General features: G+C 37.2%; 1 protein-coding gene across 1 annotated transcript in view; it reads left to right on the top strand.

Moving 5' to 3' along the window:
* Nucleotides 1–190: 190 nt before the first annotated feature.
* COL25A1 (collagen type XXV alpha 1 chain) overlaps nucleotides 191–21,378 on the top strand; it is a 445,201-nt gene continuing 424,013 nt past the window's right edge. The window contains exons 1-2 of the mRNA XM_035709664.2: nucleotides 191–1,238; nucleotides 2,384–2,453. Coding sequence (XP_035565557.1) covers nucleotides 942–1,238; nucleotides 2,384–2,453 — 367 coding nt within the window. The 5' untranslated portion in view covers nucleotides 191–941. The remainder of the gene's footprint in view (nucleotides 1,239–2,383; nucleotides 2,454–21,378) is intronic.

Genomic DNA, 21,378 nt, shown 5'->3' with positions numbered 1-21,378 from the left:
CTCGAGCTCTCCGCCCCCTCGGAGGGTCCCCGGCGGAGCCCGCGGGCAGGGCGAAGGTGAATACATTATGCTAATGAGGCGGCTTCCGCCGGGGCTCCGGGAAGGGGGCGCCGTGCAGCGGGAGCCCGGGGCTGGAGGCCCGAGGCCGGGCGCCGCCGGGAGGGGGCCGGGGGAGGGCCGTCGCGCTCGGAGCGCGCGCGCACTCACCCGCGCTCACACACACACACACACACACACGCACACACACACACCAGCATCCCGGAGGGTATTTAAGGCTCGCACGCGCGAGGCTGCGGAGATACTTCGGGCAGCCGCGACTTCGGCTCCTTGGGTTATTTCGTTTTCCTCTCCTCTCCCCCTTCGCCGTCTCTTTTGCGCTGCGCTCTCGCGGTCTCTCTCAGCCTTTCTTGCCTGGACCTGAGTCTAGGTGGCAAACAGGTCGGCGTGCGGAAAAACACTGAATAGGCAGAAATAGGGCAAACTAACAGACGCAACAGGTCGGGTGCTCGGTGGCGGGGGCGAGCGGCGGCCCCCGCTGCTCCTGTCGCGCTGTCCCTGGGGCCCGGGGCGCCTTTCTCGGGGACCCCTTCCGCGGTGTCCGTCCCCTGAGGGGCCAGGAGGGCCATCGGGTGGGCTTCACTCCGGTTTTTATCTTTTTTTTTGTTTTTGTTTTTGTTTTTTTTTGCCACCAGTCCTCGGACTGAGGGTGCTTTTCACTCCCAGCCCGGGAGAGAGAAGGAAGCGGAGAGAGGATGGTCCACGTCTGCTGGTCTCGGCGCTGAGAGCGGAGCCCCATCTCCGCGCCCCGGCTCGGTCGCCGCCAACTAGTTGTGCAGCCACCCAGACTGAACTTTGGAGGAATCGTCCTTTTTCTTTCCTTTCAAGATTCTTGGAAGTGGTAGAGAGTGGCAGGCGAAGCCGAGGCAGCTGATCCCTCCACGATGCTGGTGAAGAAGCATGCAGGGAAGGGTGGAGGTCGGGAGCCAGGCTCCGAGAACCCGAGACCCGCCGGGCAGCGTTGTGCCTGGCCCGTGCCCCCGTGCACCGCCCTGGCGGCCCTTCTGTCAGTGGTGGCCGTGATGTCTTGTCTGTACCTGGGGGTGAAAACCAACCACCTCCAGGCGAGGATCGCTGCTCTCGAATCCGCAAAAGGGGACACTTCCGTCCATCTGCTTCCCGATTGCCTGGATCAGCTCAAAGCAATGGTGCAAGAGAAAGTGGAGCGACTTCTGGCTCAGGTGTGAAAGGCTGGGGTGTTTTTGCACGTGGATAATATCTTGCACAGGCGTGATTCTGTGTACACGACCAGCCTTTACCCTTCCCATATGCATACTTGGTGTGGCTGTGTGTGCATACGCTAGGTGACCATCTATCTCTGCTCCCTGTAGCATATATATGTATATGCACGTCCTTTGATATCACCCTGTCTCTATCATCTATCCTCACTCTTAATGTTTGCATGCTTAATATATATATATATATATATATATATATATATATATATATACACACATACATATATATGTGAAAGAGGGAAGGGTGGCCAGAATGGCAGGGTGGCATTTTATCTCTTTTTTAGTTTCCTAGAGTGACATAAGAATCTTTCCCAGTCTTGTGGAGAATATTCCTTGCAGACATAACATCGGTTATGTCCTTCATATGTTATAAGAAGGTTAGGTCTATAGGTACTATTAATATACAAATGGTAATCACTCTTAAAAGTGAAATGACCCTATATATGATTTTAGATCGATCATTTCACACATCAAATGTTTTCATATTTTATGTTTAAAAAGAAAAAACTGTAGCTGTAGCTTATTTTTTTTTATTTTAATAAAGGATGCAGTGGTAAGGGTGTTTATGAATGCAGAGCCATTGCAGTTGAGAGTTGAAAGGAATCTAGCTTACATTTATCAAAACCAAGGGTGGCATTAGACTAGAGTTCGGGGGTTTTCTGGAGTTTGCTCTTCCAACAGAGAGGCTGTTTGGCAGTGGTTATGGCACAACATGATAAGCACTTGACCTTCATATATAAGATATTGGCTATTTTCAAACCCATAACTTACCTAAAGCTACAACATGTTAAAGCCAAGTTTTTGCATTGACTGCATATGCTTGAGCTGAGGGAGAAAGAGAAGGGTGGTGGTAGTTGAAGAATGGAGGAAAATATTGTACAAGTCCAGTAGTCTTGATACCATGTCAGTAGTCATTTCTTTTTATAGGGCTTGGGTACTGTTACCTTTTGACTAAAGTCCAAGTCCATATGTAAAGGTTAGTTATGCAGGCTATCAAATGCTAGTAAATCAAGCATATGGCCAGAGAGTTCCTAAAGAATCCATTTCTCTACCATGCAACTGATGATAATACCTCTTCTTTCCTACAGAAATCCTATGAACATATGGCTAAAATAAGAATTGCCAGAGAAGCACCTTCAGAGTGCAACTGCCCAGCAGGTAAAATGGAACTTATTTAACAAGGTTTCCTCCATAGCAGAGCATTTTTAAAACAAAAGTCCTGTATCTGTCAAGTCTACCTGTAATAATAGTAAAGAAAGAATGCAGGCCCAACTTACTTTAATAAAATCAACATGTTTCAGTCCAAAGAATGGCAAATAAAGCCCCAAATATTATTTTAAGCAGCATACCAATGCCTGTTATAGGAAAGCAAAGGAGATAATCACCAAGGAAGATATAGGCAAGATGGCATACAAAGACAAAGTTCTTAGATGCACAGATTGAAAAATATTCTTCATTTTTATTCAGTTTTCATGTCTGTGGTGGAAAGGACTGCAGAACATGTTAGATTCTGAATTCCCTGGTGGCCAGTATTACATTAGTACAGATTTCCATTTGTTCCCTTTGACTTAAGGTTATGTTAGTAAATTACCTTAACTTCCACACCTGCTTTTGTTCTTTTCTATCAAAAATATTCTCTCTCCTATCCTATTGTTAATGATGAGGACTGAAAGGAAATTAGTTCTTTATCTTGAGCTTCTCATTACAGACTATTGCCTTCTTGATGACTTCTCAGAAAAAGCTGTTGTATCTTTTCATTTTTCTGTGTAGCATTAGGGAATTCTATTAATGACAGCATATTAATAGAAGGATAGAGAAGAGAGACATCAATGAATAAAAACTCCTGTGTAACCATTAAATCTACATTCACAAACGTCTGAGTCTTGGTAGTCCATCAACTGTAGCTTTCTAGCAGTGAAAGAACCATTGGAATGTCTCCATTGGAAAACATCTAGTGGATTCAATTGACATATAAGCGATGAAAATCTTCCATGAGTCTTGAGATTTTTATTTCAGATAAATGTTGTTAATGCATTTATGAGCATTTTCATTTTTTTTCATCATCACTTATAGGAAAATGAGTCTGTTAACATTTTCTTTAATGTTCAGGAACACGATACCTAAGATACTTATATATGGAAAGGCTAGGTGCTGTATTTTTTCATATTCTGAGGTTTTTTGTTTCTTTTTTCTCATGATAACTTATTTTGATACGGCTAAACCAGGCACCATGTTTAGAAGTTTCAAATGTCAACTCCTGCTTGTACATCATAAAAATTTTATTATTTATGTTCTGCTACATTGTTGACCATAATGGAGCTGTAGATATACATATATTTAAGGAAGCCCTTTCAATTGAGGAGACATAAACATTAGATAACAAGAAAACAAAGACTTAATGTTTGACATTGTAGGTTTCATTCTCGGTCATTTTAAGTTGGAATAGACCTCAGAAGTCAGAAATTCAAGGAAGGCACTTTTCTAGTGCAGGAATTAACTTCTAATAACCTCATCAGTCTGTAGGGATTATTTAAATTCCCAAGACAGTTGGTACAGGACTTCATTGATTATACCACTTAGAGTCCAGAATTTTCTGTGTACAGTATTCTCGTTAGCTATGTGAAAAATAGCTAGTATTTAATTAATAGGATTCTTAGTGAACTTGGTGAAACCACTAAGTTGTTTTTTGTGGTTAAATCTGGTTCCTGATGTTTGGTGTAAATTAGTTGTTGAGGTCTAATTTGTAATCTGGAGGAAAGCCATTACATTTAGAGTTTACTTTATATTGTCTTGGAATATTATTTTGAACCATTTCTTCTTTATGTATTAATTTAATAATAAGTGGTGGTTTTATCATAATAACACATAGATAAATGGTAAATGGTGATTTCCTTGGCTTTTTGTTGGCTCTTACAAATGGCTGCTTTACTTTCTTGCCACCACTAGAGCTCCACATTACATCAAATTTCACCAGGTTACTTGTAAGGTAAATATTTGAAGGTGCACATTCCAGTCAATATGCAGAATCAAATAGGTTTCTTTCTGATAAATCATTATTACAGATATGCTTTTTTCTGCTTGTGGAATAATTAGATATCATCAAAATAAAGACCTTATGTTGAAAATAGTATCCTAGGGGAAAACCAGTTATTTTGAATTATGGTTAGTGATGTATTGTCTTAGGGAATGAATGGCCTGGCCAAATGGATTAGAAAGGAGATATAGAGCTTCCCACCTGGTTTGGCTTTTACCCTGGTTTGCAGTGACTAAGACTTGTCACCCAGACATCTGTTTGTAGGGCAGAGTGAGACAAGTCTGTGACCTCAGCTCAGTTCCTGTGGACAGATGCCCACCCCTTGAAGTTGACACTCTGTTGACAGTCTCCGTCATAGAGCCAAGGACTGATAGCAAAGGACTAATGCTGTGTTGTTTGTGTTCACTTTAATTGCTTTTGTTAGAGCTTAGTCTCCGTGAGGCTTATCCAGGTAGGGTGCAAGGAAGTCCTAGAATTTATAGATTTCTTTTTTTTTTTTTTACCACAAGAAGGAACTTTTGTGGGAGAGGGATGGGAGACTATAATTGAATAGTTTTTAATTTTAGGGGAAGCACTCTCATTTACTCTTCCCAATAACCTTTGGTAGTTAAGTATTAATAATATCGTAATTACAGATGAAACTGGACTCAGAGAAGGTGATTGACTTAGCATAGTAAAGGAGGGTCGGGTTCATGCCCATACCTGACAAAGTCAAAAGCAGAAAGTATAATGAACAATAGAGAGTGTATGTAGATTTTGGAGCTGGGCAGAATTGGAATCCTAGGTCTACTACTAAATAACTGTAGGACCTTGGTCAAACTTCTCATGTTCCAAATTCCTCATCTGCAAAAAAAGTGGCTAACACTACCTTTCTCAGAGATTGATAATTTACCTAAAGTGTGACTTCTTAGTGGTTATTCACTAGATGATAGCAGTTATTATTCTTTATAATATATACTACTTAACTCTTATCTGGTCCATGGGGACACATGATACAGGTGGGAAAAAAGCCCTGGAAATGTATATAGCTTGCCCAAAACCCAATGGCTAGTTAATGGCAGGCTTTGAACTAGAATACTATGCTTAATTAAGCAAATAGATCTGTAGAGAATTCATGCAGATAATCATTTAAGTCAGTATCTCTTAGTGCTACATCAATGGAGATTGGTTCTTTTCAGATATTTATATTAATCTACTAAATTATTTTTATCAAATTTGAAGGAAAAGCTTTTGCCCTTGTAGGTAAACCATGATTGAAGTAGTTAAAATTTGTGCTTAGAAGAGTATGAAGATATGTCTTTATAGTTTTGATACCAAATGTTTTCTAAAAGAAGCACTTGAACTGACTCATTTTCACACTTATTTTTTAACAGCTTTATTGAAGTATAATTTATATTTACCCATTTTAAGTGTCTTAATTAAAATAATTTTTAAAATAAATTTATAGAATTGGGTAACCATTACTGTACTCTAATTTAAATCACCTTTGTTGACCCCTGAAAATTTACAGTTATTTTTTTCATATGCTGAGGAGAAGCTCTATTTTTTGAATATTTGCTTTAAAGAAACGCTAAAATAAAATTTAAAAAGCCATATAAAGTGGAGCTCTACTTAGGACAATATTTGATTTAGTAATAGCTGAACCATAGAAATTCAGCTGGCATCTGTGGCTTGGCTTCTTAAAACTTGACACTCATAGGAGAGAATAAATTGGCTGTTTGCTATAGCTATAGATGTTGTTTTGGGTTTTGTTCTTGGAGCCCTACATAAAGTATGTATAAACCAGGCACATTTATAGCAGGGTTTCCATGTTCCAACTGGTTAAGAACACTGGGAGCCAGGCAGCCAACTAAAAGATGTTTAGATCAGAAATGTTTCTGTATCCTACTCATCAGTGGTGTGGTTTGGCCAGGGTATTAGATATAAGAACCTCTGTGTCATAATGGATGGAGAATGTGAATGGGCAGTAAAGAATCTAGTTATAATCCTGGCTTTGTCATTAACATGTTATATAATCTTGGGCAAGTCATTTCCAAGAATGACTTTTATAGACTATTTTCATAGCCCCAAAATAGGAGTGTTGGACTAGAATGGTTTTGAAGTGCATTTGTTGCTTCTCTAGTTATAAAGAGCCTTCTGTGTGTCAAATGTGAGGCTAGATACTAGGAATATGCTGATAAACGAGACACACTTGGTGTCTGCCCCCATGGAGCTTACATTTCAATGAGGATGACAGACATTTGTTTTAAAATGACATGAATTTACAGTCATGACAAGTGCGGCCAAGAAAAATAACTATGTGCTTTGGAGCACGTGACCACAATTTCTTTCATGTTGTAAATACCAAGGACTTTTTTGTTCTATTCTTTCCTGGGGTGGGGTAGGCAGGTGGAGAAATTCAGCGTAGGGGAAATCATGATATAAGAAAATCTGGCTCTTGATTACAAATAAAAGCTCTAGCAATGGATAAAAAGCTGCTTTGCGTTACCTCACCTGGCTTTTGGCTTTCCAAGAATTTTTGGTCAAATTAGATACCTAATTTGGCTATACTGATATGCAAATGAAACAAAAGAGTGACTTTAATATATAAAGTCTTGTGGTAGATAGGTGATTTATTCTACTACATTTTTTTTTTTTTTTTGTTTTCTGGAAACAGCAAGATTTGGGTTGAATAAGAGTCAAAACTTCCTGCCTGGTGGTACTGAACAGTGCCAATGGACCTGGCTCCTCTCCATTCACTGATAATGATGAAATGGAGCATGGCTAGTCATCTGTTTGGAAAGTTTATCTAGAGATAATAAAGAGATACTGTAGAACTTTGGAGGTCCCTATATACCCTGCAAGTCTATAAAAATGATTTTAAACAAAAATAAAAGAGTAAATGTAGACAAGGAAAAGTTCCTCTGATTCATGTATGTGAGTGTGATACAGCCTCCCGTGGCTGGCTTTGCGGCATCGTCTCAATTTTTGGTGGAAATAAATGTTAACTGTAGCTTGAAGGTTGTGCACCCCTTCCCATCATATGAGGAGACCTTTATATTGCTTTGTGAACATAAATTTACTTTATCATATGAAACTTGTATTTCCTACGAACATGGTTTTTCACTTATGCTGTACATTTTTCCTCACCAGCTGCACAGTGAATGGAAAGAGTGCAAGTAAGGGCATAATAATGTGTAGATTTTCAATTATGTAAGGTAAAGAATAGTCAGAAATGGTTTGCAGAAAGAAAGCAAATTAAAATGCTATACATGCTATTTAAATGAGAATAGCAGGCTTTCCTCTATTTTGGTAAAGCCAAACAATACAATATGACATCCAAGCACCTCAAAGCATTCATGTTAAGTGGTTTCAGTCCTAATGAGGACAACAGTTTGGGTGTAACACTTTTGGTTGCTTCAATAATGGCAGCTGGCAAAATGCCCTGTCACCCAAAGGACCAGGGACAAATTGCCTGTTGAAGCAGTGTTCTTGTTTTTAGCTTCTCTTCTGTTTTCTCTTGTCTAAAAGTTATTAAGAAGCAAGTTCTTGAAATCTTTTCTTTTACTTACCTGGCTAATTGTTTTTCAATGAGCTGGGGATTATTTAAGGAAAGGGTATACATTTTGCATTAGGAGTTAATTCTTTCTAGCTCATTTGATGAATGTGTGGAGAGAAGTAGCTTCACAGGGCCATACTAACCTTTTGCACTTCTGATTGGTTTCTAATGGCAAAATCAACTACATGGCATTTAAAAAAACACCGTTTGAATGTCAAAATTAGGTCTAGAAAGAAAGAAGGAGGGCATCTTTTCATAGGCAAAATTAGGTAAATAGAGAGCTGGTGGGGAAACATGCCAGAATGAGGACTGTTTTATAATCTGGGAGGGCCATTTCCTGCTTCAGGGGGAACCTCACTAGACACTCATCAATCTTTGTTATCTTGAGAGGAAACCATCCAAAACCTATTATGAAAAAGTGTCTTTATTCCATCCTACCACTCTATAAACATTACTTGGTGATTTGATGGAGGTTGAGAATGTGAAAAACAATGCATGAGTTGGTCTGGGTTGTAGGCTGTTGTCCGTAGGTGCTGGCTAAACACACATGTATCCCCACCCTCCCTGGTTTACCAATATGGGTGAAATTCCCTGTTTGGTTTAATTAATCATAATAGTTAACATGTTTTTCCCCCGCAATGTGTGTTAACAATGACTGTGGCATACCTGCATATTGAATTCTTAGATATGTACAGTTGCTTCATTTGGGACGTGTTCAGCATTCTTGCAGTTAAAAAACATTTTAAATTGACTTTTAAAAAAGTAATGCAGAAGAGTGGGAAGCAGAAGTGGAATTGCTTACAAATTAAAATTGAGTACTTTTCACTGATATTGTATATTCTTTCAAAGGACTGTTCTGTAAGTCATCTAAATATAGGATTCCTTTAAGAAATGCCACCAGATGGCAGGCATCTTCCCTTTTGACCACAGGGAGGAGGTACTGAGCTGAATAATAGGACTTCTGGCAGTTCCTTCCCAGTTAAATTCCTAGCTGATTTCTTGACTTCTGTTTGCAATGCAAAAGATTAATGGAGGAAGCAAATAATTTCTTCCACTTATATTTGAAGACTAGAATATCCTATGAGCTTTAAGATACTTAAAACAATCTAGTAAATTTCATATTTGTAATAGTCAAAAAGTTTGGTTATTTAGTAGATAATAGATAACTTCACATATATGAACTTGAGGCTAGTATTCCAACAGCTAGAATAAATGAACTAATATAGTTGAATTTACCAGGTGGTGATTTTGTGCTCATCTTTTGTAATTTCTCAGAATCAAGAATCATTTGGAATCACTATCATGATTTTGACATCATTTCATCTGTAGTGTCTATATCAACTTCAGTTACCATATGATAGTTGAAATGCATTCTTTATTTTTCTCATATTGTATTCCTTAGCCTGATTGTTTATTTACTCTGATTGCCAGGAATGCCAAAAATGGTGTCTGTTCATTTGGACATTAATAATTTAGATTTTAGAAACTCTAGGTTTCTGGGTTATATACACAATGTTTTTATTCTTATATTTGAAATGTGGTCAGCACATATTTAAGTACAATTTTCATATTTAGGCTAAGTGGCTGAGTAAATCTAATTAATTGTAGCCAGCTCTAGTTTGCACATTATGGTAATATTGAGAGTCAGAATATGTCTAACTGGAAGTGGCCTGGTTGTGGCAGGGATAGAGTATTTTTTCTTTCTTTATCAAAGAGTTCACATATAAGAGGAGTAAAAGGGGAGGAAGAAAAGCCACCTATATCCTGTAATCTCTTGGAATCAAATCGCTTTACCTTTATTTTTGGCAAGCCTGGTATTTTAGATTTCTTATTATAATGTAAAGGGAGTCAGAAGAATTCTCCATTACAGCTCTGTCTCCAGCATCCTGTTTTGCTTTTTGTAACAATGAATGGGAGAGAAAAATCTTTTAGGAGTCCCTCCTTCAGATCTGTTACAGGGCCAGAATTGTGTTCTTATTTTTGATCCTTAAGATGCTAGAATGAAATATGCTTTGAAAATTGATACAGTTCTTTCCCAGCATTTCTGTATTTTAGGTCAGTCTGGCAGCTGTCAAAGGTAAGTTGTTTGTATAACCCTTCTAGGAATTATGAAACTCCAATTTGTGTCTCAGGGGCTCTAGCATCCAGCCGGCATTATTATAGGTGCATGATATGATCATAAGGTAAAACATTTCCACAAAGCACACAAAAACCCAGCCTTTTGACTTTAAAGTCATGCTAGAAATGCTGGCAAACTCTAGGGCTAAGTGTACTTTGTAATACTAAAAATCATTTTTTTACTGAAAGAATTAGGGCTCAAGGTCCAAGCAGATGAAGCTAGAATGGAAACAAACTTCTTAAATAACTACATTTCTGAGGATGGTTATCAATCTGGTTGGGGGGAGGGGTGGTCAGATGAATGAAGTAGGTCAAATATCAGGAGACTGTTGTGGGCAGAACCTGACCTGAACTGTTAAGTGGTCTCATGATATAATTGTATTCTACTTCCTATGGGAAGGGGTAGGGAGTCCATATTTACCAATGTCATTTATGAGCTCCATGGTCAGGGTTCTGGTTTGTATCTGTGTATCTCTAGGGCTTATTGTAGAGTTCTCTACAGAAGATTCTAACTTGGTAAATGAAATCAGAAACAATGTTAGCTACATTGATTGACCTCAGAGATCTGAGGGGACAGAGGCCAATATCCCACATCCTCTTTCTTTCTGCTTCCCAGCTCCCTCCTCCATGGTAGCCCCTGAGGTATTTCCAAAGAACCTTAGGACACCCTAGGATACTAATAGAAAATCACTGGAAGTCCAATAAATCTTAGCTCCCAGTCTAAGGATGCCATATACTTTTTAACACAGAACTCGCCTCCAAAATTCTGTAACTAGAAACTTTACTAGGAATGATAGAGGCAAAATCATTTATTAAAAATTAGTAGAATCCAGAAATGATTCTTAATGTAATAGTGTTTCTTTCATGGATTGTAGCAGTCCAACAAAAGGGATGTAATAATGGTAGTCGCACTGGAAAGCTGGGGAGGTGCACTGTGTAACTGAGCATAATACTGTTCATTGGAAAATCAATATCCCACCTTGTCCTTTTTCTTAAAGTCACTTATTTTTTAAGCCTTCAGGTTTAGTATTATTCTTGTTGTTTATAAGTTTTCCGTGTTTTTTTCAAATTTCTTTGTATTTTTACTTATTCTAGATTACTTATTCTAGATTACTTTTACTTAATTCTAGGTATTAATATGGGACCTTATCACCAAGTTATGGCAATCCATAGCCTTTTAAAAATGTATGTATTTAAAGCAGTTGATTTGTTTAAACTAATGGTTAATACTTAGTTTATAAAGTAGTATATAAAAAATAACTATCCCTCAAGTAGTATATTGGGAGAGTTGATATTAAAGATGCATCTAAGATCTTTGAGACTTTTAAATTTGATTTGGTTTTTGTGTGTTAAACTGATAATGTTTATATGTTAAAATTGAGATTAACAGTACAACGGGAATATATGGATTGGATATTTATGTTTAAATAATAAGAGGGAAAAATTAGGCATGAACAACAATATTTTATCCAATAGTGAATGATACAGTACATTTCACAGAGAAAGTGTAAATCTGGCTACAGTCACACTGTAACAAGTACTGCAAAAGGCAGTTTGAAAGGCAATACTCTACCTCCCATTGAAATGAGTGTCCAGTCATCAGCAATGCCATTTGCCATTTGAGTAGCTAGTTGTGGACAGTAGTTTGGCCAAGTGCAACACCTTATTGGACAGATAATAGAATGAAATAGCAGCTATACAAATGATTGAGCTTTCGTGAGCAATTTATTTTGTCTTTAATACATATAGTCTTAACCTATGGACTTCCAGGAAGTCTTGGAAGAGAAAAATGACTTTTCTCTTTTTAACTGAACTTTAGTTACTTTGTCTTCTGAGAGAGGACAATTATCAGTAAAACAGTAAAGATAGGAAGGCTGACCAGGTACTAAAGGCTAGAGAGATCATATATGTCAACCAAAGCTATAGTAAGCTGGAAAAAAGAGGTTTAACTGTATAAACTCTATGCTCTACATTTACTTCCTAAGCCCTACAGTTATGCTGACAACTTCCCAGGAGCTTAAGAAGCAAGACTGACAGTGGTGGCTTAGTACTACTCTACATGTTATGCATCTGGAAGTGTTTAATAAGGGAAAAACTCTAGCACTGGGAAAGTATATCCATAAAGAAACCAGGACTTTTATGTTCTTGTATATAGTTTCCTTCTGTGCAAAGTTATTTAATGCTCTAAACTTCAGTTTCTTCTGAGGATACTTCCCTGATATTGGCTTGGTTCTGTAATCAAGTTTTATATGAGGAATACCATGAGTTGGTGGTAAAATTTATGTTACCATTTTTACAATATTAAAAAAGAAAATTTATTTTTATGTCAAAACCATCCTTGAATTGAGAAGTCTAAGGTATACTTCCTGTTTCTGTGTGTGAGCCTATAACACACTAGACTCAGAATGTGTTTTATTCTTTTAAGCCTTTCATGTGTTTGAGCAAAAAACCTTTGCTTCCAGTGTCAGTCCTCAAGAAGGAAACCCAGGTAGAGGGATTTTCTAATCAGTCACACTTATCCTGTGGATTATGCATCATTCATCATTTTTCTCATCATTTTCAATTTGTTACAAGTTTCCACTTTTAACTCTGCCAGTAGCATTTTGAAACATTCACATAGCTCTCACAGTTATAGGATGTGATGAGATGAAAAATGTTCATTGAACTCCTGAAAACCAAGAGTGAACGTAGCAAACCCACCCATAGAGACATGATGCTCTGTCAGGTTCTTGATGAACAAGCGTTGCCCTGATGTGATCTGTGGTTGGTGAACTCAGTAGACAGGGATTGTCTGTCTTGGATGTAGCTATGTATCTATGAAACTACAAACATAGAGGATCTTCTATGTTCCTAAATGAGAAGTCCTATTAGAGTCAGTCCACTCTGCTTTCTGTCTTCCTTCCCTCCCTTGCCTTCTCTAGCATGAATATAAACTCTATTTTACCTCCATTCTATTGGTGACACTCTGCTTAGCTTACGGACCACCTTTCATTTGTTCCATCGGGGCATTCTCACCCTTCGGTCTCAAAACCTCAGTGCCTTTCCTGGGCAACAGCTATTCTTATGATGGAATCCAGCAGTGTAACTGAGGAAATATCAGTGGTAAAGGTCAATGCTTTTATCAAGTTCCCAAAAGGAACTAATTGTTTTCTCAAAAATTACTATTAAAGATAATTTTCAAAAAGAGGTAAAATTGTGACTTTCACACATATATAAAATGAACATGTTTTAAAGATTTTACTTAAATCATTAAAGAAGTAACTGATAAGATGTTTTAACTAGTTCAAAGGAGAATTTAAAACCAGACACATTTCTAGTGGTAGAATATTGAAATTGATGGTGAATGGAGGCAACACTAGACTTTTTCCACAGGGAGGGAGGGAGAGAGGGATGTTAATTGCACTCTGAAAGAATTTGTGCATTTATGACCAGAGTTATTTTGCTTATTCTTAGGTACCTACAACTTACAGTTTTAAATAGCTCAGAAAGAATCAGAATTAGGTAAGTGAGAAGGGCATGCTCTAGACAATGCACAGTGTTGCACTGAGGCACATATTTCCCCCTATATTACTAGATCAACTTTGCAGGAAAAAAATTCTTTAAGTAAGCAAAAAAAATTTTTCCTGATTGATTGATTGTAGTAATGGTTATTAACCTGTCTCTGCTTCTGTTGTTGGCTTATGGGTTATGTGGTACATAATTTTCTTAGTGTTGCTAAACTTCATCATTTAAAAGACAGTTGCTCTCACTTTAGCTTTATATACTCTGTGCACTAGACCCACGAGGGTTGTGCTGATTGCTAGGCCTACAGGACTGGCATGAGTTGCATAAGTGGCCTTTAAATTCATAACACTGAATATTTATTTAAGGTAATAGACCACTTTGGAAAACTCAGCTTCTTGTATTTCAGTATCAGGGAGCAGTTTCACTAATGTTAAGGAAGGAGTTGCTGATCTTGCCTTTGTGTTTTGGGATACTGTATCTAGGCAGTTATATTATTTATACAAGCTTATCTGCTGTGAGCATGTGGTTGCCTCTGGGATTTTGTGCTTCTTTTTCGGCCATTTTGGCTTTGTCTTTAAATATGCACTGGTTTGGCTTTTCCTTGGGTATTCCTATTATATTGATAGGAATTTATTCATGTGTTACTACTTGACACAACTTGTCTTTGGTCCATATTCTAGGCTTTATTTGCTTATTCTTTACCAATTGCCTCTCCTGTTGGTTCCTGCCTTGTTAGATCTCCCACTACCTGTACTGCTACTAACTTACATGCTTTTTTTTTGGTAAGATTTTAGTTATTTATTCATGAGAGAGACAGAGAGGAAGGCAAAGACATAGGCAGAAGGCGAAGCAGGCTCCCTGTGGGGAGCCCTGTGTGGGGACTCCATCCCAGGACCCCGGGATCACAACCTTAGCCAAAGGCAGACCTCAGCCACTGAGCCACCCAGGGGCCCACCAACTCACATGTTTACTTTATTTACTAGCACCCAAATAGCTCAGCCTCAGATGTCCAAGTATATGGATGTTTTCTCTGCTCTTACCTGTTTCAGTTGCTAACACCTTTTGGCTCAACCCACTGAGATCTTGTCAGGAGAATTGCTGAAACTAGATAATGGCCCTTCCTATACATTCTAGAAAGAAAGTATTTTAGAATGGCAGCTGGATATGGGTGGGAACACATTGAAACGACATGGTTATCGGTGGTTTTTGTAGAGTGATATTTACCTTCATTCAGAAGCAGCCTATGTTCTGGCAGTCTCATATTACTAGCTAGGGAAGAGAGTTAATTATAGGCATTAAATATTTTAGATATTAGCATTTAAAAATTAAATATTGTGGATGGTAACTGATTTTCTGGCAACTCTGGCAAAGGTAAAAGGATCAGATAGTAGTCTTTTGAAAGTCTTTGTTCACTTAAATGATAAAGTACTTATGATTAAGTATTAAATAATAAAGTGATTTACTATGAGTGAGACCCTGTGCTGTGTACCTTACTATTTAAAGAAATACTAGTCTGCAAAGTTCTGGTAGAGGAATAATGGTGTCAAATATCCAGACTGAAGACTTAAAGAGAAGGAAAGTTACAAAAGTATAGCCCATAGCCAACTGTATCTAATTTTAATGGATTTAAAATTACAATGAAAATTGTTATTTGAACTCATAATTCCAGTTCATTTACTTCCACAGTTTCAAAAATAGCAACATGTAATTAGAGAAGATGGTATTTGAATTTATTTTACTTTCTTCTGAGAAAATTGAGAAGTTCTCTAATGAATATTATGATACTTTGCATAAATGCTAATGGCACTTCAACTAGATAGTTTTTCTCAAGAAAAATGATCTCTGTCAGTTTTTAGGTCAAGTGCAACATTTATAATCCTTCCTCAGGCTACCTTTATGGTAGTTATTTTTAAGAAGGCTTGTAGGCTCTTTTGAACATCAGTTCAGATCCTATGGCCATGTTTTCTAGCAAAGACAGAATTTCTGGGTCTTGGGTAGACTCCCCTGGGTTATAAAGAATAGAGAAATCCATTCAGGTGTCCTTAAGCAATAGTGGTGCAGGGATTGTCATCTTTGTCACTATTGACATTTTGGGCTGGATAATTCTCTCTCACTTTTTAACAGATTTCATTTATTTATTTGAGAGAGAGAGAGCACGAGCATGGGGAGGGGCAGAGAAAGAGGGAGAAGCAGGTTCCCCACTGAGCAGGGAGCCCAATGTGGGGCTGGATCCCAGGACCCTGAGATCATGACCTGAGCTGAAGGCAGATACTTAACTGACTGAGCCACCCAGGTGCCCATGGGCTGGGTAATTCGTTGTTATGGGAGGCTGTTCTGTGCATTGTAGGATGTTTAGCAGCATCTTGGCCCTTAAGCATTAGATGCCAGGTGCACCCCTCTGTTTCTACAACTCGAGAGGTCTACAACATTACTAAATGTACCCTAGGGGTCACTCCCACTTGAGAACCTTTCTTTTAAAGATATCCAGTGAATAAGGAAGGCAAGAATAACAAGATCGCTTCCAGCTCCCCTAGAAGAACAGGACATGGAAGGTGATCAGAACTTTCAGGATACATTATTTTCCCTCAGCAGGAGGCTTTCAGTCCAGTGCTCTCTGGGTTTAAGAATTTATTTCTGCTTCTTCTACCTTTGTCAAGGTTGCTTTCCTCTCTTATCTTTCTGCTGCTGCTTGTTTATTGCCTTCTGGTCAAGGTTTGCTCAAGGTTGACCCTTTCTTTGTGTTTGATTACACCATTGTTGTTATTATCAAAATAATACATACACCAAGAAATGCAAACATTTGCAATTTCCAATTACCAATTAAAAATGGTATACAGTATCTCATCACTCTCCAGAGGAGTCTAGTGTTATTTGTTGCATATCTTTCCTACACAGATTGACTCGCATCATTGTTTTTAAAGTCTGTAGAGTAACTCTGTTGTATAAATATACCACAGTTCATTATTCAGTGAGAAAACAGATCATTTTTTTAAGTTCAGAAGCTGCTTCTTATTTCTGGTTCTTCTGTTTTGTGTGGAAGATTTTTTTTTTTATTTCTACTTCTACATAGCCCCAGACTGTATTTATGGGAGCATAATAAATATTTATTGACTAAATATATTATTGATGTAGTGTGCTGATGACAAATTTTTAACAACTACTCTCAAAAAAAATCCTGATTTGTAGTAATTGTGGATTTTCTGGGTGTAAATATCTTACCCAAGGTTGAATTCAAGCTAATGAAGTGGCATTAGGAAGTGATAAGTTTGAGTGTTTATTAACTTTGCCTTAATACAATTTATTTTATTGTAAATTCATATAATTAAAATTTTACTAATGACTGCATTAACAATAGGCTTGCAAAATCCTGAAAATTGAGCAATTAGCTCTCCTGATTCAGCTTCTAGTACCCACTGGCTTTGATGGTCCCGTTTCCATAAAGAGTGTGTTGTGTTGTTTTTAGTAATGTCTCCAAATGGTAATGTTGCCTCTGATAGTATTCCACGTTTGGAGGGCCTTTAAAGGTTAACTAGACTTACATTGCATCTGATGCTTAAATTCCCTTAGTGTCATTCTGGCTAAATGTTGATTCAATTTATGATTATCTCTTGACTAGACCGTTTTGTCTTCAGATTGCCTTGTTAAAAAGCTCTGTTAGGTTGAAATTTATCTCCTTATGAGCATCCACCATTTGCTTTTGTACATGATCCTCACCTTAATTATATAAAAAAGAAATTGAATACTTCTGTACTATGACAACTCTTGAAATGCTTAAAATCATTTACTATATTTCCTATTGATGTTTTTATTTTCTTGGAATCAATGCCTTTAGCTCATTCAGGTGTTCCTGTTCATTTACTACATTCTTAAAGTGTTGAATATTGATTTGAATAAAAGCTCTGATAGGTTCTGACTGGCAAATAAAAAAAAATTCCCTAGTTCTAGATACTATACTGCTAACTCATGTAGCCTAAAAATTACAGGAATTTTCTTGCTGGTCCCATAATTGTATTTACCGACACTGAGTTTAAGGTTGATGAAAACCTGAAGTATTTTTTATGTATGCTGCTGTTAAGTCCTGTCTTCCTTTTATTGTACAGGTCTTTGTTTTTAGAAGAGGGAGGCAAATTAAAACTTTATATTTATTTTCGCTAAATTTTGTAAAACCCAGCTCCAGCCTTTCAGGATTTGTTAGGATAATGATTTAAAAAAAGTAAATTTACAACTCCTCTTGGCTTAATATTATTTAGAAATTTGATGAACTGATGGGTAGTGTTTTTTTCTTGATTCTGTGCTGAAAGTTCTGAGAATGTTCATGTGGAGTCCAGTGGCTTTCTAGTAGTCTTTCACTTTTGGGTGCCATCAGTCTATTTATGAGCACCTTTGCAATTGTCTTTCTACCAGTAATCCATTCACTCAGGGGTCTTGGTGTATTTCAGTTTGTCCTGCAGTATTCCTGAGAACACCATTTCTTTTTCATGTCAACAAATTTTCTGAGGAAGAAAGTTGTCAGGACAAATTAGAGACACACTGGGTTAAACAAATAAAAGATTTATTCACTCTATTATTTGTATATTGTGAGTCTCTAAAATGGAGAATATAATGTATTGTGTTTTCTAAACTTGTTTGGTCATGGAATACTTTTTTCCTTTTAGAAAAAATAATATGGCTAAGAGCAAATTGTTCTGTGGGTGACCTAGAAGAGTAAAATACAGAGAAGCTGGAGGTTTTTAGAACTTTAGCTGAGACTGTCCAAAGTTTATTAGGAAAGTGGTTTCTAACTTGCAGGAGTAGAGTTTGAGGAGTTTGTAGAAAGGAGATGGAAGAAAAGAAGGGGAACAAAACATAGTGTAATTGGGGATATTCCATGTAGGGTTTAGGTATAAAGCTGGAAGGCACATAATTCAAATGTGTGAGGTTTGTTAGACTTGAATATTCTATTGTCAGATAAAAGCATTTAAATATATTTTTAAAAAGAACTTTGCCAAACAGAGCAAATATTTGTGTGTTATTTAGGCTGGTTTAAGGGCTGGAATTCATGATAGCAGCCACCTAGCTCAACCACACACACACAGATGCTCTTTTCATTTTTGGAGAAAAATTGAATTTATATTTTATATAAATTTCTTCCTTTTCAAAACAATTATTTTGCCTCATTAATGCTATTTATTTTTCCTTGTGATACACTTTAGGATATTCAGACTATTATTATGTTGAGTAAGGATATTACAATATTTTTTTCTTAAAAATATCTCTATCTTTTGTTTCTTTGATGATCCACTATGGATAGAGCAGTAATAATAGAATTATAGCAACTGAACATAATTAGTTACAATAAATATTTAAGATATATCAAAGCCTTTTATGCAAAGTCTGCATCAAATAACCTAATAACATACAGCTCAAATGAATATTTTCAAGATTGCAAGGGTAGGGATGCCTGGGTGGCTCAGTGGTTGAGCATCTGCCTTGGGCTCAGGGTGTGATCTAGGGATCCACAAAGGGCCTCTTGCGGGGAGCCTGCTTCTCCCTCTGCCTATGTCTCTGCCTCTCTCTGTGTCTCTCATGAATAAATAAATAAAATCTTAAAAAAAAAAAGGATTGGAAAGGTAAATCTAGAACACAGCAAACTTAAAGAAGTTTTTCTTATACAAGTAGAAAAAATAGTTTGTGAAAAAGGTAGTATATATTCATTGTGAACCATGTTAAATCTCTGTATAATATTCATATGGATTTCCCATAATTTAACAATCTCTCTCTTTTTAAGCCTCAAGATTACTTTCAGGGCTTTTGTAAATAATTTTGCAGTTAATAATCTAATATGTAGGTATTCGTGTACATTGCTGATAATTACCGATAAGTAGAATTGGTGATTCAAAGATTATGAACATTTGTACAGCCCATAATACATATAGTCAAATTGCACATTAGAGAATGAATCAAAGTACTGATCTGCTGGCACCCACACTGATGTTGTAGGGAGCTCTTGATGGGGTACAACATAAGGACAGTATAAGAAATTAGCAAATGATATTTAAGAATATTTTTACCTGTTCTTGATTCTATAAATAGTTAAGTGAAATCTTTTCAGAATTCCTCCTTGAAGTTGGTTCAGTTTTTCATTCTTTATCCCAAATCAGTTAGTGTTATGGTGGGTACAGTCTTCACAATCTTTTTTGTTTTTTTCCTTTCGTTTAATGCTCCAACTTCTGTTTTTTTCTACTTCTGGCTTTTGGTTCAGTTTTTGTGCTGTAGAGGGAAAAAATATGGTAGTCTTATAAGTACCATATTAGAGTATTCTAATTATAATAATCATTCTTGAAACCCTTTTTCTATTCTTGAAGTTTTGTTCTGAAGGCTTTGCAGAAACTTTGGTTTCTGTTGCTCTTATTCTTTGGGGAGCTGGATTTAAAACCCAGCCAGAAATCCGTCAACATTCTACTGTATTTTTTGGAGTAGCTGAAGAATTGCTTAGTTTGAACTTCAGTGGTCATATAAAAACACAATTTCATTGAGAGATGAACTACTTTTAAAAACATGAAGCAAAATATGATTTAACTGTGTATGACTTGTTAGTTTCCCTAGGTTGGTTTTCTGCTGCCTACAGGATGGCTTATTGACATAACCCATAAGCTCAGCTAGGAGAATTTATGATTATATTAATGACAGTGTTTTTGACTGTAACTTAGAAAGAACAGTCCCTATACTAAGGGTTTTCAAGGAAGTGAAGTGTTTTCAAGGAAGAACGTTTAGTAGCATGATTAGCAAATTGCATATATTGCTGTAAAATAAAGCTATAGCCTTAAAAACAAAACATTCTCTGGAACTCTCTTTACTTTATTAACTAGCTGGATATAATCTTTTAAAATGGTTTCTTTTTTTGGGGGAAATAACTAGGATTAATAACCATTATATAACCATTTAAGAACTTGGAAGTGCCTTTTTCTGTTCTTGAATGCTCTTGAGCTTCATGCTTGTAAAATATGGTTTTGAGTAGATTATTAGTAGCAAACCACCATTAAGTTGTCCCTTTAGGTCACAACCAACTCATAACCACATGCCTTCTAGAATGGATCACCTAGCCACCAATGCATTCTAAAAGCAGTTTGAGAGGTGGAGTGCTAGTCAATCCTTGAAAAATTAGAGTTTCTACTGTTTGATTCAAAAGAAATTTACAGGGATGCCTGGGTGGCTCAGTGGCTGAGCGTCTGCCTTTGGCTCACGGCATGATCCTGGGGTTCTGGGGTCGAGTCCCATATCAGACTCCCTGCATGGAGCCTATTTCTCTCTCTGCCTATGTCTCTGTCTCTGTCTCTGTCTCTGTCTCTCTCTCTCTCTGTGTCTTTCATGAATAAATAAATAAAATCTTAAAAAAAAAGAAACTTACAATGTTAAAATAACTCTTTTTCCCACCCCTCCAACTTTTTAAAGTACCTTATTTATCTGGAATCTAGGTTTCTTCTCATTTTTGGAAAAGAGAGAAATTTTAAAAATATAAGTTGATGTCACCAATTTGTTCAAGATACCAAGTTTCAGAGCATGACAAAGCCAACTCATAGCAACCTCATACTCTGTAGCTGCTTGATTGCATGCTTAATAATCAACCCTTCAGGATTTTGATACAACTTGGGTCCTTAAGTTCTTGTGACTAGTATAATCAACCCTTCAGGATATTGATACAACTTGGGTCCTTAAGTTCTTGTGACTAGTATTTTTCCAATATTTCTTATATTTCTAATATTGAACATAGCTATTGCTTTCACATCATACCCATCTTTCTTAGAAAATCAACCACTTTCTTCTTGGCTCAATTTGCTGCCTTTTGTAAAGTGCTTGTTCTTGGTAACAACCATGGTGCTGCTCAGAGAGCCACAAGGGTTGTGTTTCCT

This window comes from Canis lupus, chromosome 32, assembly GCF_003254725.2.
Source record: "Canis lupus dingo isolate Sandy chromosome 32, ASM325472v2, whole genome shotgun sequence".
Lineage (NCBI taxonomy): Eukaryota > Metazoa > Chordata > Mammalia > Carnivora > Canidae > Canis > Canis lupus.
This window is presented reverse-complemented; position numbering and strand designations above follow the sequence as displayed.